This window comes from Gossypium hirsutum, chromosome A09 (genome assembly GCF_007990345.1).
Source record: "Gossypium hirsutum isolate 1008001.06 chromosome A09, Gossypium_hirsutum_v2.1, whole genome shotgun sequence".
Lineage (NCBI taxonomy): Eukaryota > Viridiplantae > Streptophyta > Magnoliopsida > Malvales > Malvaceae > Gossypium > Gossypium hirsutum.
In genome coordinates this window covers 65,085,988-65,105,238 of record NC_053432.1, presented here as the reverse complement: position 1 = coordinate 65,105,238, position 19,251 = coordinate 65,085,988, and the positions used below count along the sequence as shown (strand labels likewise).

General features: G+C 31.5%; 1 protein-coding gene across 1 annotated transcript; it reads left to right on the top strand.

Annotated features, from left to right (window-relative positions):
• Window positions 1–4,712: 4,712 nt before the first annotated feature.
• LOC107912788 (arogenate dehydratase 3) lies at window positions 4,713–6,590 on the top strand. Its single transcript, XM_016841116.2, has one exon. The coding sequence runs from the start codon at window positions 5,080–5,082 to the stop codon at window positions 6,358–6,360; it is 1,281 nt and encodes a 426-aa protein (XP_016696605.2). The 5' UTR covers window positions 4,713–5,079; the 3' UTR covers window positions 6,361–6,590.
• Window positions 6,591–19,251: the final 12,661 nt, after the last annotated feature.

The window sequence follows — 19,251 nt, the reverse complement described above, 5'->3', positions numbered from 1 at the left end:
CTCACAACCAGATCCCTTACCGGAGAAACCACAATCCTCATCAGAGCAACCACAACCCTCGTCGGAAGCTGAACCAAAGAGGAATCTAGCACGTAACCTTCAATGACCCCCATGTGGCACTGATTTCGACCGGCACCAACATTGATTTTTTTAATATTTTGTAGAAACTTTTTTATATAGTTTCATATAATAAAATAAAAGTTGTTTTTAATATTTTAATTGTACTTTACTTTTTTAATTTTAATACAATAAATGTCATTTTAAATTAGCCAATAATTTTTATTAAAATAAATGTTATTATGACTACGATAATATTTTTAATATTTTTAATATTTTTAATAAAATATAAATAATGCAACATAATTTTATTACAACAACTATCAGCTATTCCGATTTGGACATGATTGAGTTATATGGCCTGGGTTCCTACACCATTCGCACAACCTCTGTTGGCTCGTGACACACTATGTGCATGGTGTTGGCTCGTGCCTTCACCTTGTTAATCTCTTGCAATACCTTTGCGCATCATACATGGCCTCCCTGCATTTGGCCTTTATAACTTGCTGCTCGCTTTGGAAATAGTGTCGCTAAACAAAAATATGTCTCTCGCACAACAGCTGTTATCGGTAAATTACGCGTTCCTTTTAGAATAGAATTTATGCATTCAGCCAGGTTTGAGGTCATATGACCATATCGTAGGCTGTTGTCGTATGCTTGTGTCCACTGTTCGAAAGGTATGTTACAAAGGTAGTCTGCGCCTTCTTTGTTAACTGAACACAAAACCGCTAACATCTCATGAAAATAGTCCTTACTTATTTTATACCCTGCCAATATAAGTTGATAATGAAAATTACATACCGCTCTTCAATTCAAAATAAATTGAATATTACAAACAAAATTATATTAATAGAGATTAAATACTCATGTTGGTCACTTGTCTTTGTTTAGTTGTAGATCGATATTGCCTGTAATAGTTGGACGTAACATGCATTAGGTAATACCGATGGTGTGTATGATGCTATTGTCTTCCTTGTAGCTCAATTGCGGCTAGTATTCCAGTGCCTCGATTTGATATGACGCATATATGAGGTTGGGGGCAGACATAACTCCTTAACTTAGAAAGAAAAAAATCCTAGTCATCAACCGACTCCTCCGGTGTTATTGCAAACGCAATTGGAATGATTCTCTCACTGCCATCCTGTGCCACAGCTAGCAATAGACGATGGGTATATCTACCATACATAAAGGTACCATCAATCTGTACCAATGGCTTGCAGTATATAAATGCATCCCAACATTGCTTAAAGCTCTAGAACAAACGCTTGAACACTTGGCATCCACGGAGCGATGAGTCGTTGTAGTACGCAGGTGCCGTTTCAAGGTCTGTTATGCAACCTGGGACATCTCTCCAGCACCTGACACCACAGCTACACTTCATTTTATAAAGCTTCCCACCTATCATGCATCTTTTCCAACGCCTTCTGCTTAGCTATCCAAACCTTGCGGTAAAAAGGCGTATACTTCAATTGGCTACAAATATTAGCAATTAAGTTCAACACTGAAGTCTTCGAATCCGCCTTCAGCGTCGGTAGTATTAAGCTAGCTAGCATATCTGAATCCATCTTGGGATGATCTTGTGAAACACTTGTCAACGAAGTATGTTAAATAATACAACATTATGTAATAACAGTTTTATTTAAAAACCTTAAACACCTAGTGATACTTTACCGCCAACACATGTATGTGGACCTTTATACTTTTTTAATCTCCCACAAGCTTGTCCTTTTCCTCAATGAGGCCATGATTTTCCATGAACACGTACCGTCTTGCACTGCACACTTGCCCTCAAACTTATCGGATTTGGATTTAACTACGTTGTAGTTAACCCCGTTCATGATGCTATGTTGTTTCAATGCAGCAAGAAAACTATCCTTATTGGAAAACTCCCAACCAACTTCAATTTCACCCGAATCCAATGACGAACTTGTACGGTCATGCCTTCTGTGTGGTAGATCTGGAAACTTCAAAGCATTATCTTGAGATAGATCGACATTATGCATGTGGGCTGAAGGCGAGTACGTCTTGAATCGCGGATCTTCTTCTTCATCATCTGAACCCCCTTCAACATCTTCAGGTATAGTTAGAACAGGCTCCGGTTCAGAAAATAATCCAACTTCTGCACCATCGGGGCCATCGGGGCCAGGCTCTCGAGGTAGATCTACATCGGACTCATCATCCGACCCACCATCATCTGCAACGAACGAGGTCCCCTAGCCGGTGGTTGTCATAGAGAGTACATAATCCCTTCTTCTGAATGTTTCATAACGTCCCCAATCCGATGTGGATTGCCAACCACTAGAAGTTGATGTCATTCTCCAGTACGTATTTCCAGTATCAAACATCGACCTATAGAGGTGCATGTCCCATCCACCAACGGAGTGTCGTGCAGGGGTTGTGTATTCCATACTGCTACCAAACACGAGCACTTCCGTGTTTTGCCACCCACTAACGGAGTGTCGGATAGGGGTCGTGTATTCCTCTCGAACAACATTAGATGTCGAAGTTGCAAATGCATCATTTGGTGATGAAAATTGTACATATAACTCAAGATAGGGTGCTCCACTAGCAAGATGAGTCTGCACCATTGCCTCCAAGCTACGATGACCTTTGATATCGAATGAGTCATATCTCACGGGATCAACCGAAGTATAAAATCGATACTTAATAGATAAAATTTTCATTGGCATCGTTCCGAAGATTTTACGCCTAATTCTTTTATGAAATTCTGTCAAATCTATGTTCTGGTTAAAAACCAGTCGCGTTGTGCTCTCCGATAAAAAAAACGCCATTCTCGGTGTCACGGACCTCGCCATCATAGTAAATAACAACACTAACACGTTCACTCATCTTCAGTTTCTATTTTACTTTAGCCTCAATTTCTCTTGCTGTAACTTATGCAACCTGAGAATGAAATTTACCTCATTTATAGTCTAAGGCTTTTTCAAATACTACTGTAGCAAAAGAGCGTCCACGTGGGAGCTCTTTTCCATAATTTTACTGACAATGCATCCTTCTTGAAGTGTTTTTGACACTATTTGTTCAGAAACATCTTCTCAAAATTATTTTATCAGATACTACTGTAGCAAAAGAGCGTCCACGTGGGAGCTTTTTCCCGTAATTTTGCTGACAGTGCATCATTCTTGAAGCGTTTTTGACACTATTTGTTCAGAAACATCTTCTCAAAATTATTTTATCTGATATTACTATAGCAAAAGAGCGTCCACGTGAGAACTTTTTTCCGTAATTTTCCTAACAGTGCATCCTTCTTGAAGCGTTTTTGACACTATTTGTTCAAAAACATCTTCTCAAATTTATTTTTTCAGATACTACTATAGCAAAAGAGCATCCACGTGAGAGCTTTTTTCCGTAATTAATAGTTAATTTAATTAATAAACCTTAAAAAAACCCTAAACCCTAATTTAATTGATTATTTTTAATTTCATAGTTAATTTAATTAATTAACTCTCAACTCTAATTAAATTAAGTTTTCCCTTAAAAATACTAAAACCCTAAACCACTAAAACCCTAATCCTAAAACAATCAAAAACCCTAACCTTAAAAAATTCTAAACCCTAATTTAATTGATTTTTTATTATCATAGTTAATTTAATTAATTAACCCTCAACTCTAATTAAATTAATTTTTCCCTTAAAAAACACTAAAATCCTAAACCTAACCCTGATCTTAAAACAATCAAAAACTGTAACCTTAAAAAAATCCTAAACTCTAATTTAATTGATTTTTTTATTTTTATAGTTAATTTAATTAATTAACCCTCAACTCTAATTAAATTAATTTTTTCCTAAAAAAGCACTAAAACCCTAAACCACTAAAACCTCGATCCTAAAACAATAAAAAAACCTAACCTTAAAAATCCTAAACCCTAATTAAATTAATTTTTCTAATTTCATAGTTAATTTAATTAATTAACCCTCAACTCTAATTAAATTAATTTTCCCTTAAAAACACTAAAACCCTAAACCACTAAAACTCTAATCATAAAACAATCAAAAATCCTAACCCTCAAAAACCCTAAACCCTAATTTAATTAATTTTTTTAATTTCATAGTTAATTTAATTAATTGACCATTAACTCTTATTAAATTAATTTTCTCTTAAAAAACACTAAAACCCTAAATCTTAAAAATTCTAACCCTAAAATAATAAAAAATCCTAACCTTAAAAAATGGGACAAAACGCTTTCTTAAGGGAGCGTTTTGTTGACACGTACTCTGACTTCGCGCTGACGTGGACGCGCTTTCAGGAAAAATGGTCATTTCCTGTAAATAATAAAAAATCAGACCATTTCGATAAATAACGAAATAAAAGAGTTTTTTTTAGTAAATTGCCCGAAAGCTTTGGTCTAATTTATTTAAAAACGAAGAAAAAAAATCTAACATGTGAGCAAGTAAAGTATATTTAGAAGTGAATATATAATTCAACAATGAAAAAAGATGAAGAGGAAGACGGTAGGTGTGAGATTGACCCAGTTCCTCCCTCTTGATTTTTTTCTAATAAAAAAAACATTTTCCTTATTTTTTAAATGAAAAGAAAAACTTAAATGAATATTAATTATATTTTATTTAAACTATAATGGTTGGTAATTATATATATATTTGTACTGAAGATGAATAAATTAGAAAATAAAAAAAAATGCATAGATGGAAAAAGCAAAAGATAAGGGGGGGTTAGGTAGACAGAAGCAGCAGCTCCACAAGAAAATTGAAAATTTGTTTTAAATTCAAAGTGGAAAATGTAAAAGATAAAGCGGAGGGAAGAGCAGAAGGGTGGGTAGGTGTGAGACTGACAGAACCACCTCCACATGCTCCATCCCCTCTCCTTTCTTCATATAAAAATCCCTCTCTTCCCTTTCTTTTCTCTCAGCTTGACGTTCGCTTCTTCAAGAGAACACCAAGCTTATCTCCATTCCCTCTCCTCTTTTTGTTCTTTTCTTTTCTTTTTGGTTTTTTTGAAGGAAACGCTTTATTTATTTATTTATTTATTACGAAATACATAAATATGCAGGCGGTTTCTCCTACACAAAATCTTAATTCTTCTGTCATTCGTCCTTCCAAGCCTCGCCGGTTCCATCAGTTGACTCGCTCCTTTATCCGTTGCGTTTATCACAATGACTCCGTTCAATTCCCTAATGGAGTCGGTTTAAACCGCGCTGATTGGCAGAGCTCTTGCGCTATTCTTTCTAGCAAGGTCTTTTCGCAAGATCAAGGTTCCGGTGACAAATCCACTGCTCCTTCCAACTCGGACCACCTTGCTGCCGCCGTCAATGGTCATAAAACTTCCATAGATCTTAACCTTGTCCCTATTGAAACAAACAACAAGCCTCAACCACCTACACAGAAACCCTTAACCATCACCGACCTCTCCCCTGCTCCGATGCACGGCTCTCAGTTGCGCGTGGCTTACCAAGGAGTCCCCGGGGCCTACTCCGAAGCTGCCGCTGGGAAAGCTTATCCTAATTGCGAAGCGATCCCTTGTGACCAGTTTGAAGTCGCATTCCAAGCGGTTGAGCTTTGGATCGCCGATCGAGCTGTTTTACCGGTGGAGAACTCACTAGGAGGTTCCATTCATCGGAACTACGATCTCCTCCTCCGACACCGACTCCACATCGTCGGCGAAGTCCAACTCCCAGTGCACCACTGTTTATTAGCTCTCCCAGGTGTTAGGAAAGAATACCTTGCACGAGTCATTTCTCATCCACAAGCTCTCTCCCAGTGTGAACACACGCTCACCAAACTCGGACTCAACGTCACGCGTGAAGCTGTCGATGACACCGCCGGAGCCGCGGAGTACATAGCGGCCAACAACCTTCGTGACACCGCCGCCATAGCAAGCGCACGCGCCGCTGAACTTTATGGACTTCAAATCCTAGCCGATGGTATCCAAGACGATTCGAGTAATGTGACGCGCTTCGTTATGTTAGCTCGGGAGCCAATCATCCCTCGCACGGACCGGCCATTCAAAACGAGCATCGTATTCGCGCACGATAAAGGGACGAGCGTGCTTTTCAAAGTACTATCAGCTTTTGCGTTTAGGAATATCAGTTTGACGAAAATCGAATCCCGGCCACACCGCAATAGGCCGATCCGGTTGGTAGATGACGCCAACGTTGGAACCGCCAAGCATTTCGAGTATATGTTCTACGTGGATTTCGAAGCGTCGATGGCAGAGGTTAGAGCCCAAAACGCGTTGGCTGAGGTCCAGGAGTTCACTTCTTTCTTGAGGGTATTGGGCAGTTACCCAATGGATATGACGCCTTGGTGCCCTTCCAGCGGAGATTAACAAAACCTATGAAAGTAAAAAAAAAAAAAAGAAAAAGGAATTATTTGCACAAAAAGGATATTGTGAAAATCAATTTTAATTTACCTTTTTTTTTTGGTTATTATTATGAGAATTTTTAATTCACCGATGGATTTGACAACAGGCCAAAAGAAATTGTTGTTGCCGTCGTTGCTGTTATTATTTGTTGGGTAAATACTTTTATAATATAGTCCAATCAAGTCCTTCCAAAATTTTAAGTTGTCCCATTTCTTTTTTTTCTTTTCTTTTTTTATTTTTAAAATAACATGATTCCATAAAACTACAATCATAATTATATTTAATATAAAAAAATACTCAACTAACAAAACCAACTATAATAGGATGGAATTCATCATATCTACTACCACTTAACCATAAAATCTTATTAACAAAAATCCATCCATAAATTCTTTGTTCATGGTTAATGTTTGAAGTTCGTGATTGTTTATCCTGTATAAACTCTTTGTTTTCTTTTTTTTTTCTACACAAACTCTCTCCCATTTTTTATTTTTAATACCCGAATTCAAAATGGAAAACCATTTCTGCTTCCTTGGGTTGAAGGAAGTGATGGAAAATGGGAAGAAAAGGGGGTTTGGTGAGAATAAGACAAAAAATGGGGAAAGAGCATGAACATGAACATGATTCTAAAATGGGGTGTGGTAGGTGAGAGATGTGGCCTTGCTTTACTTTTTGTAGTTGAACTTCATACCTACCAACCCTTCCTCATCTCTCGCTTACCTACGTCGGCATTTCCTGACCAATAACTTTTAACATCGTAAATGATTACCTAAAACAATTAACATAAACGTTGTAAAAACATAAAAATCAACCCAACAAGTTATTGAATTACTCACGCATGCCTCTCCTTGTTCCTTTTTCTTTCTTTCAACATCCACCTACTCCACATCCTTTTCTCGCAAGTTTTTTGCTTTTTAGGTATAAATTAAACCCTTTTTTTTAAAAAAAAACCAGAAGTTTAAAGAGACCATTTTTAAATATATTTTAATTTTTTTGATTACTCATAATTAATTAAGGAGAAAGTGTTTCTGTGTAATGCGATCAAGAATACGTGACAATCATTGGTTTTCCGTACATACAATTGATTTATTTAAAATTTGAATTTCATGCTTATAAATATATTTTTATGTGAAAATAAATTAAAATTTATAATTTACCTTTAATTTTTATCGTGTAAGACTGTAATAAATGAATATCATATTTTATTAAATTGTAAAATGTAGAAGTTAATTTTAATTTTTTATGGGTAACTATTTTATATGACTAACATGAAATAATAATAAAAAGGCAGGGGTATAAATGAAACTGGCAGGCCTATAAATAAAAGCGGGCCTCCATAACTCTTCAATTAATAAATCCAATTATTTGGGACCACTTGATTTAGCCAACGAGGAAAAAACCCGATGGCAAATTAAATTGGAACAACTACAACGACGTTCAAGAAAGGTACAAAACAAGTAGCAAAATTTCATCATATTGGGGTAATTATTTGAGGCATGATGGTTGGAGTTTTTGAGATTCCAAGTACCACAAATTCCATATTTATTTATATAATTATCTTTTTATTACATCTTATAATATATTTGTCAATTTTTTAATTTATTTGTGGAGTATAAAAAATTTTCACTGATTATCGATGTATGAAATAATTTTCTACTATTTATTATTATTATTATTATTATTTTTAATAGTATTAATTAATATGTGTAGGAAAGTTGTTTCAAGTATATTCTATTGGAGTGCTTCGATATCTATGGGTGCTAAATTTATCTTCGAGTTTTTCATACCCTTTTGAAATTTGAGTAATTATTATATAATTATTACTCCTAGATACTTATGGATGTCAAGTTCATTATAATATATTTAAAATTTTAATGGTGACAATTTAAATTAATTTTCAAACAACTGAAGATAGCATTTAATTCTAAATTCAACACCTTTAGTTTGTGAATGATGATTAAAAAAAGATAATGTAATCTAATCAAATTACAATGGACATCAACACCTGTGAGCGTCATGTTTCACGTAAAACACCTAGTAGAACTCTAATTTCAAAACTTATAAATTGACAGTTAAAGTGGTTAGTTTTTCACGGGAAACCAAAAGAAGTTGTTTGTTTATGTTCTACTGTAAACCCTACATAGTTATGTATCTTGAGATTACAATTTTGAAAAACATCATACATGTTCTAAAGTAAAGTCACCTTCTGGTCTAGTTCAATCGTGAATAAGAAGACAAAAGTTATTTTTGAAGAAAGTCATTTTTCAATTCATTTCAATTGAAGAAAGGAGATATAAATCTGTTTCAAGAGCAAGTCAAGCCGACACTTGAAGTAATCTACACCCATCCAAGATGTGACAACCCTAAATTGACCCTAGTCGGAAAGTGGTTTCGGGACCACAAAACTGAGTCATAAAAATAATTAACAGTTATTTTCTATGCTTATTGTGCGTGAACATGCATGTGTGAAAGTTCCAATCTTTAATTTATTCATTTGAATGTGAATTTATTTAATAGGACTTAAGTGAGACAATTGTGAAATGTGATAGGTAATTTTAAAAGTGGTCCATTAATGCATGTTATAAAAAAAACTTTGACTTGCATGTCAAATACCCCTTTTTGTTAATAGTGGCCAGCCATGATGATGATTTTTATTAAAATATGTATTAATTTTTATTTGAATGGTTTTATACTTTATATAAAATAAAGGAATAATAATAATAATAATAATAAGGAAAATGGGTGATGAAAACAAAGCTTTATCTTTGTTCTTCTTGGCCGAATGTAAAGAGGAAGAGGGGAGAAAAGCCATTTGGTCATCTTAGGTCTACATTAAGGTGAGAAGTTTATGTTAATTCTTGAAATTTTGGTTAATCTTGAGTTAGATACCAAGTTCTTTTTATAACCCATGTTGAATTTTTGATTTTGGGAATGACTAGAGCTTTCGGCCATAGTAGTTAATAAATGTTATGGTTGTTGTTTTATGTAAATTTAGATGAATAATGGTAGATGAGTGTTTGAACTATACAAATGATCATATGGAAGCATTAGATGCTAAGGGAAAAGAATCGGCTATCTTGTTATGTGCTATGACCGAATGTGAAGTTGGTTATGTTTGAGTAATGTATATGCTTAAAATTGATGGAGTAAAAAGGGGTGCTTAAAATGTGTTAAAAAGAATTAGGTGTTAAATTAAAAGTTGCTAAATCACCAATGTTCTTGCCGAATATGTGCTTGTTTAAAGAAGAGTTTGTTATTGAATGTTTAAATAATTTAGATAATTATAAGTTAAGTTGAGCTTGAAAAAAAAAATAAATGTATAAGTGTGGTTTAATGGTTTTAATGGCAAGTGGCTATCTTGGTGAAAGGTAAAATTCGGTCATGGAGTTCAATGCATTCCTTATTGAATCTTGATAAATTTTGTTATAAGAGTTATTAAAGATGAGTTTGAGGTGGCTATTAGGGTTTTGTATGATTCTTTTTACTAAGTAGGGTGTTTGGCTAGGTCCTCTTTAAACAAATGTTTCGGCATTAGCTAAGGAGTGAAAGTTTTGATAGTCGATGTATATGTGAATTGTATAGTGCTGCATATATGTGATTTATTTGGTAATATTTGTAGTAGTTAAACTAGTGTATAAAAAAAAAGATAGGCTATGTGAGTTTGGCTTGAGTATGTAAAATTGGTAAAAGTTGAATAATCGTTTATTAATGTCATATGGTCATTTTGAGTTTGAGTTATAAGTGGCTTTCATGGCCTGATAACTTTTTGCCATTTTCGGTCATGAATATATATATGAAATTGAACTATGGCATATTTACAAAATATAATACCTAATGAGTTCAATATGTGATTGCCGAATGTGAATAATAAGTAAACAGAATTGGTCAAAATATTAAACACCTCTATTTGTATTTATTAAGCTCAAGAGCAAGGGGGATCAAAGTTGGATAAGGGAAAAGAGAAAGCTATAGAGTAGTCAATCCACAACCGTCCCAATATACCGAGGTTAGTTCGGATAGTCACATTTAGTGCATCTTGATAATGTCTTGATATGTGAATAATAACTGTACTATGCTTAATTGATTCTTTTGAACATAGTTGTATGACGAATAAATTATGCTTCAAGCTTATAGCAAAAAAAAATTTATAGTTGGTGCATGGCATATCACTATTCGAATGAGTAAATAAACCAAAATTTTGAGATGTTATGTGAATTGAATTCATTGTAAATAAACATGTATGGTGCTCATTGAAGGAATATATCCGGACTTATAGTCCGCAGGCTTTGTGCTGGTAATAGATATCCGGGTTAAATCCCGTAGGCTTTGTGCTAGAAATTGGACTCGGGTTTTAAAAACCTAGCAGGCTTAATGCCAGTGATTTGAGTAAGATTGTGATTTCGAATGTTCGGAGGAAGCCACCATTGACTATGTTCAATGCATTAAGTTGGTCAGGTATGTATTATATACTTTTATATGTTAGATTGATCGGAATTGAATCATGAATGCGAAATGAGAAGTATATGTGAAAATCTCATATGTGTATGTGTGTATTCGGTTATGGTGAAAGGTTACATGAGATTGATTTGGTGATATACATGTTAAATAATATGAATGCAAAGAATGTGTAATAAATCTGCTTGGGACAGCAGCAGTAATGTGATTTCAGAAAATCACCATAAATTGTGGGAGTTGAGTTAGAGGCTGAATAAATTATGTCATGAAATCTTAATGAGTCTAGTTTTTTATAAAAGAAACCGTGTAAGCAAAAGAATTGCCAATAATGAGATATTTGAAGTGGCATGGAATAGAGTCAAAATGACATCGAGGTCCCCTGTTCTGTTTTCAGAAAATCATTATAAATGGTACAAAAATGGTTATAAGATAAAATTTATATTCTTAGACTCCTTAATGAGTCTAGTTTCAAATGAAATAAACGATAACATATTTTGAATTCTGTATAATGAGAAATTTGATTCGTAGTGAAGAGTGGTCAGAATAGTCAAATAGTGAAACAGGGGAAAACTTCAAGAAAAATATGGTATTGATTGGTCAAACCAAAAATTCTGAAAATTTTATGGATGGAAGATATATGAGTCTATTTTCAGGAAAAATTAACGGCACTTGATTTGGAGTTTCTTAGCTCCAGTTATAAATAATTTAGTGACTGTTGCTCAGGAAGATAGATTGTAGTGAATTTGTGATTTTGTTGCAACATGGTTAAAACTTGTTAATGAGATGCTTTTCAAGTTCTTATGATCTTATTTTTGATTTCAATATTTGGTTTTAATTTAGTTTAGATTCAAGTGAGGTGAATTTGCTACATATGCATTATGTTCATGGATACTTGGCCAAAATGGAAATTATCTAGGAATGATTTCTTGAAAATTTGAATAATCGATCTATAAGTAAATTAATTGTTTGCATTGCTTAAAACTTACTAAGCATAGTAATGCTTACTTCGTTACCTTAATTCTCTGTTTTGTAGATTTTGTTCGTCAGCTACGGTCTTGGGGATCTCAAAGTCGAAGTCGACCACACTATCTAAGCTTCTTGGTACTCTAGTAGTTAAATTTTGATAATGGCATGTATAGGCTTGACTTTTTGTTGTTAAATAACTATCTTTTTGATGATGTATATATGGGTAGCCATGCGAAAATGGCTTGATAAGTTACTATATGTGTTCCAAATGGTTAATGTGAATGCGTGGTTGAGATTTGCTTAATGTTTTCAATGTCTGATTGAATTGAACTTAAGAATAAATCGCTATACCTAATTATCTTGATATGACTCTTTTGTATATGATAATACTCTTTAACCCTTCGGCGACGGGTACGGGTTAAGGGTGTTACACAAGACCAAGTCAGACAACCCTTAGATCAAAGTCAAACCAGAGAAAAGAATCAAATGATACTTTTCTTTGTATTCAAGAAATTTCTAGAGATTATAACTTTTCTTTGAAAGTTATCAAAAAATTTTGACTTCGAATTTTCAAGTCAACTTTCGACTTGAATTTTGTGTGTACAATATGATATGGTATTATATAATATAATAGGAAGCTTAACTTTTAAATGTACCAAAAGATAAAGGCTTAGAGCATATTTCAACCAGCACAATAATAAACAATAATATATGATAATAATAATTAATACATAATGTACTCTATACCATATATAACTGTTATTATATTATAAATTACAATAAAATATATAGTATTACATGATATTATAATATTTAATTATTGATGCATAAATATAAACTATTAATATATTATATACTGTATGGTATGATATAACATTATATAATATAGTAGGAGGGCTACCTTTAAAATGTACAAAAAATATAAAGACTTAAATCATATTTCAACTAGTATAATAATAAACAATAATATATGATAATAATTAATATATAATATAATACTATACTACTTTACTACTTTAGTATGTGATATAGTATTATATAATGAAATAATATATTTTATAAGTATTAATATATATATAACAATCATTATATTATAGATTGTAATAAAATATATAATAACAATACTTATGTGTAATTTAGTATATTAAAATACATATTTATAATTATAATTGGCAATACATAAAAAATTATTAAAAATTTAATATCTTAATAAAATTTTATTTTATTAAATTAGATTTTGAATTAAGCTTTAACTTTTATAAATTGTATTTGGATATTGGGTTTAATTTCTTTTTATTTTGGACTTGAGATTTGGGCTATAATTATTTATTTTGAGTTTAGTTAATAATAATTATATTATTTGGGTTTGAGCTTAGTATAATATATTTGAGTTTTGAAATAAATATTTTAAAATATGAGTATTAGGTTTATAAATTTAATAAGAAAGATAATTCAATTTTCAATATAATATAGTAAACAAGGCAATTTTTTAAACATTAATCTGATTATAAATTCTTATCATATCTGTTCTTTTTGATTTAATACCTAAAACTATAAATAGCCCCTTCTTAACCCTTGAATAGGATAATGTGTTTCAGCACACCCGAACTCACGACCTCCTGCATTAGCAACAATGTCAATGTCAATCAAGATAAGATTCAATGACTCTTTATAAGGTAAATTTAAATTATTTTATCATCATATAAAGTGAAATAAATTATTATATTCGAAATTAAAATATTTACAAAAGAACTCATCCATTTCAATTTGAACCCTAAAGGATCCAAACCCAAAAAGCTAGAACTCAAGAAAATTTGAGCTCATAATATATGCAAAATATCCAAACCTAAAAAATTCAAATCTGAAAAAATCTTAATCCGAAATAAACCGGATGTGAGCCAGCAAGTTTTCCAGTGTACCTATTTTGACTGTCACTTTTGAATGTTTCTGTTTTCTCGACTGTCTCCCCTTTTCTTTTTGTCTTAATAGAATGGATGTATGGATGTATATAGTATAACTAAATTTAATACAATTATATAGCTTACAACATAAAATACATAAAAAAGAATATGTATAAAAAATTATATATAATTTGTCAGATCTACTTGCAGAATTGCATGTGCCTTATTGTCTACTTTGCCACATTTTTTAAAAAATAGATTATTAACTTATTGATTTATCCGAAAACCATGTGTGTGGTGTGCGCACCAAAATCCATGAGACAACTGGAATGATTCCAACGTTTCTCATAAATTGATGTGGAATCCATATTTCATAATACCTGTACTGTAGTTTTAATTCTAAATAAATACATTACTAACAATTATTTTTCATATCGATTAAACATTAAAATTGACTTTTCCGTAATCACAAACTTTTATAATTTCTCTTTAAAAAACAATTATGTATACATTCATAAACAAAAAATTGGAGGATTTTATGAACAAAATAACATTAAAATAAATTCATAAGATGTAAACTTTGAATGAGAAGGATCAATTGTGATTTGTCGAATTACTTTAGGGTATGTTTAGTTGGATTGAAAAGTAGAAGGATAGAAAGAGGGAGTGAAAAAATGAAAAAAAAATTTGAGAGAAAATAAAATAGAAGAGATATCACTTTCTATTTTAATGTATAAACTTCTAAATTGAAATTATGAGAGAAAAGAAAATAAGAGAGGAAAATGTTAGTTTAAAATTATGTATTTTTAAATGTTTTATTTTATTTCCTTCTATTTTTCAACTCTACTAAGAAATGGATGGAAAGAAAATTACATTTTCTTTTCATTTTTCCATATTTCATACTAAGCACATCTATGGAAAGAATAATTATATTTTGCATCTTTCTATTTTTCCACCCCTTCAATTTTACATCTTTCCAATTTTCTTTCAACTCTATCAAGCAAAGCTTTAGGGTGTGCTTGGTTGGGTGGAAATGTAAACGGATGATGGAGGTAGTGGAATAGTGGAAAGAAAATGAATTTTAAGTGTACTTAGCAGGGAAGAAAAGTGATAGGAAAGAAAATAGAAGGGATGATCAATTTTCATCCTAATAAATAAAATCAATCCATCCAGATTGGAATGATGAAAGTATAAAAAAGAAAAGAAAAGAGAGAGATTTGTATGATAGTTCAAAATTATGTATTTTTAAAATGTTATATTTTTTCCTTTCATTTTGCAACTCTATCAAGTAATGGATGAAAATGTTTTTCTTTTAATTTCTCTATCTTTCCTACCAAGCACTTTAGAAAAAAAATTATATTTTCCATCTTTCTACTTTTCTACCTCTTCAATTTTCCTTCTTTCCGCTCTACAAATATTTGTACTCAATTTCTCCAAACATCACATTCACATGGAGGTATCGAATGAGGGGGACAATCAAAGTGGTGGCTAATTGGTTTCTATGGGCAACATGAGCCATGGAGATTGCTCTGTTTGGTATGTCAAATATACCATGGTTTTTCAAGAGATTTCATTGAAATAATATGGTAGTTTATGAAATCAAGTAGCAGATTAAGGACTGAAAGCAAGATGAAGGAATTCCATGAATTGCTTGATGATAGTGGGATCTGTGAGTAGTTAGTTCACGTGAGAAAGGGGAAACTCATAACACAATAATATAAGGGATTGAATCGATTGCGGTGGCTAAAAAAAAGTGGTGGGAAGCTTTTGCTTTCTTCTAATTATAGCACCTCATGGTTTCAGTTTAAAACATTATACTATCATGGTGAACACGAAAGGAATGTTCCTAGGGTTAGATATTAGAGTGAGTCGTGGTGGGTTTTATTTTTTTCTCTCAACGCGAGTTGAGTTTTGGAGAGAGAATTTTTTATATTAAGAGGGACTCATGGCAATGAACCAACGACAATGGTGGTCAAGGGTAGGTTGCTAACACTGGAAAAAAAAGAGAGCTAAGAATTGGGACAAATATATAAAGGATCTTACCGAGAAACTCCAAAAAAGTAATGATATACCTCTTATTGATTTGAACATCGCCGTGGCGACAGACATAAAGTGTAGTTGAACCAAGAAATAAAAAAAAGAAGAAGAAGTTATTGGAATAAAGAGCTAGTGTGAATTGGACGAAATTAGGAGATAAAAATACTTTGTTTTCCCATAGATTGGCAATGTAGAGGAGGAAAGTGAACAATATTATGAGGTTCAATAATAGAGAAGGAATTTCGCATGAGAAGAAAGAATCAGATCGCAGTATAACTACTAGTTATTTTTATAAGCTATTCAATACCGAGAGACGAGTGGATTACACCCAAAATTTGGAGGGAGTTGACACTATTCAATGAAATGAATATGTTTCTTCTCTAGAATTAGAAAAAGGAAACTCAAGAAGTTACTGAATTTGTTGGCAGGGCTCAAACCCATCGATTTCTTAGCATTATTCTCCCAAAAAGTTTTGTAACATCCCCTGATATGAGAATGATGTCATTTCGGAACTTACATGTGCTAGAAATTTTGAAGTAGATAAAATAAATTTTCAATATTAATGGAGAAGTTAGTTGGATATCATAAGAAATTAAAAAGATTTTTAAATTTAAAGGAATTAATTTGAAGTATTGACTAAATTATAAACTTGATTATGTTTGATTTTGCATTAAGTTGAATTAAGTGATGCTCAAGGTTGGAAATTATCATAAATGAATGTTGTTTGGCTGAAATGGTTGATAGGTATCATAGGAAAATTAATTTTGGAGTTGTGAATAGAAATTGTATAGGATATTTTGAAATAGAATGCACGTCGCTGTAGCAACGTAAAAATTTTAGCTTGGTCGCTAATTAGGGTGTTTGATTGAAAATTTAAAGACTGATGTTTGATTTTGAAATAAAAAGGGAGTCGCCACCGATCTTTTTCTAGGTGTGATCGGACACCTATTAGATTTCCTTTTAAAAAAGAAGGCCGGGTTTAGGTCTACGTCAAAAGCCGGATAAAAATTAGGGTTCGGGAGTTGGTTACGCGCGAGGAAGGCATTAGCACCCTCGCGACGCCCAAAATTTGTATCTTATAAACATGTGTTGTCTTGATTTTCAAAAATACGAGTTCAATGTAACATTTAGTCGTAATCCGATTGAAACACGAAAAATTTTAGTTTTTTTGGTGTTTTAGAAGGGTATACCGTTTTAACACGAGCCGATTGATGTTTACCCAACGTAGCGATGAAATCGGCGACTTAGTATTAAACCGATACGTTGCCTTACTTATTAAAAAACAAGAATAGGATTTTCGAAATGATGCAAAGCGAATTGATGAAAATAGATGACAGAGTTAGAAATATATTGAAGCGAATGTAAGTGTGACAAATATATTAAAAACAATACAGATATGTGCGATATTAAACATAATACTAGAATTAAACATGAAATGGAAACAATGAATGTATATACATAATAATGATATTTAGAATTTGTATGTAAAAATATATAGAAATAGTAATAGTATTAGAAATATACCATATATAGTGTTTGAAGTATTTGTCTAAGATAATAAAAATATAACTTGTAATGTGAAAATATATACATAATATATACATATACATATATAAAATAAATATTGAAAAATGTATGTACATAACATATACGAAATATATATACATAATAATATTAAAATAAAATAATAAGTGATAATAATGAAAATAATAGGTATAATAAATAATATAATAATATATGAGAATAATACTATATATAAAATATGTATACAAGAATAATGAAATATATATACATAAGGTCGTATAAAAATATATATAACAATGATACTGAAGTGTACACATAATATATATGAAAACATAATATAGTATTAGAAATATATACATGGCACGTATGAAAGTATAATACCTAAAAGATACATATATGTAATATGTATATATATCATAAAAACATGTGTATATATTATCGTGCTAAAATACTTACATAGTATACACCTGTTAGAAATAATAATAATGTTAAGAAAAAAACAACCATTAATATTACATAAATATGCACACATATACATATATATATTTAAAAATTACGTAATAATAATAAAATACGTACATACTATACACATATAATATAGTTATTAAGAAAATACATACCATATATAATATTAAGAATGAAAATACACCATTAAGAGATATACATATATGTACATTCGATAAAGATGTATGCACAAAACACACACTAATATTAATAATGATGATAGGAGTAGTGAAGATATATGCATGAGATAAGATAAGAAATATAGTATTCAAAATATATACATGATATATATAAAAGAACAATATTAAAAGATATATACGTAACATATAAAATGTATACATAATATATAGAAAATATAATATTTAAAAAGAATAATATACATAATGCAAGAATATTTAAAATAATAAATAAAAATAATAAAGAGATGAATAAATAAAAAATATATATAATAATATAGTAAGAAATTAATCTACTTATAATAATTACTAAAAAAAACATCTATATGTATGTACGTATAAAAGAATAGTGAAAATAATAAACATAAGTATAGATATAATGATAGAAACGATAATACTATAAAAAAAAGAATATATATACATACATAATAAAATATACACTAGTATTAATAATGAATATAATATTACAACACCAATAATGACAATATGAAATTAAAGTAACTAAGTATAATACCATATATATACGTATGCATGTATAATGCAAACATACACTAAAAATAATAAATATATTGATAACATTAATAATATTAGAATAATAATAACAATATTTAATAATAATAATAACAATATTTAATAAAGAAACAAAAATGAATAAGAAAGGACTAAAATTGGACTACTAACAAAGTGTTGGGGCAAATTTAAAAGGAAATAAAGGAAGAAGGGCCCAATTGCACATGCGCTGAAAATATCAGGAGGTGAAAGAGTAAATTCCCCAGGAATTTAAAACACATAGCATTGAACAGGGTTAAATTGTGAAACGCTACAAACTTTAGGGTCAATTTATAAATAAATATAAACTAAATTGTAGAACGCTTTAAAAGCGGAAGGGTCATTCGCGCAATTAGACCCTTCCTCAAAAACACGCGGATCCTAGCCCCAACGGGTCGGGTAATCGGGCTAAAGGGCTTAAACGATGTCGTTTTGGGGCTTAAGTACAGCCCCAAAACGACGTCGTTTCGGAGGGTTATAAATAGGCCTATTTTCAGAAAAAATTCATTTGTGAAGGGACAAAAGAAAAAAAAGAGAGAAGAAGGGAGAGGAAGAGAGAGGAGGGAGAGGGGAAAGGAGAGAGGGGGGCTACCGGCCGATCGTCGGCCGCCGTCCGTCGCCGACGCCGGCCACCGTGCAGGTAAATTTTTTTTTACATTTTTCTCTTTTTATTTTTTATATTTTTTATTTTATTTTATTTATTAAATATGTACTTATAGATTAAAAATAGGCTAGAAAATGAA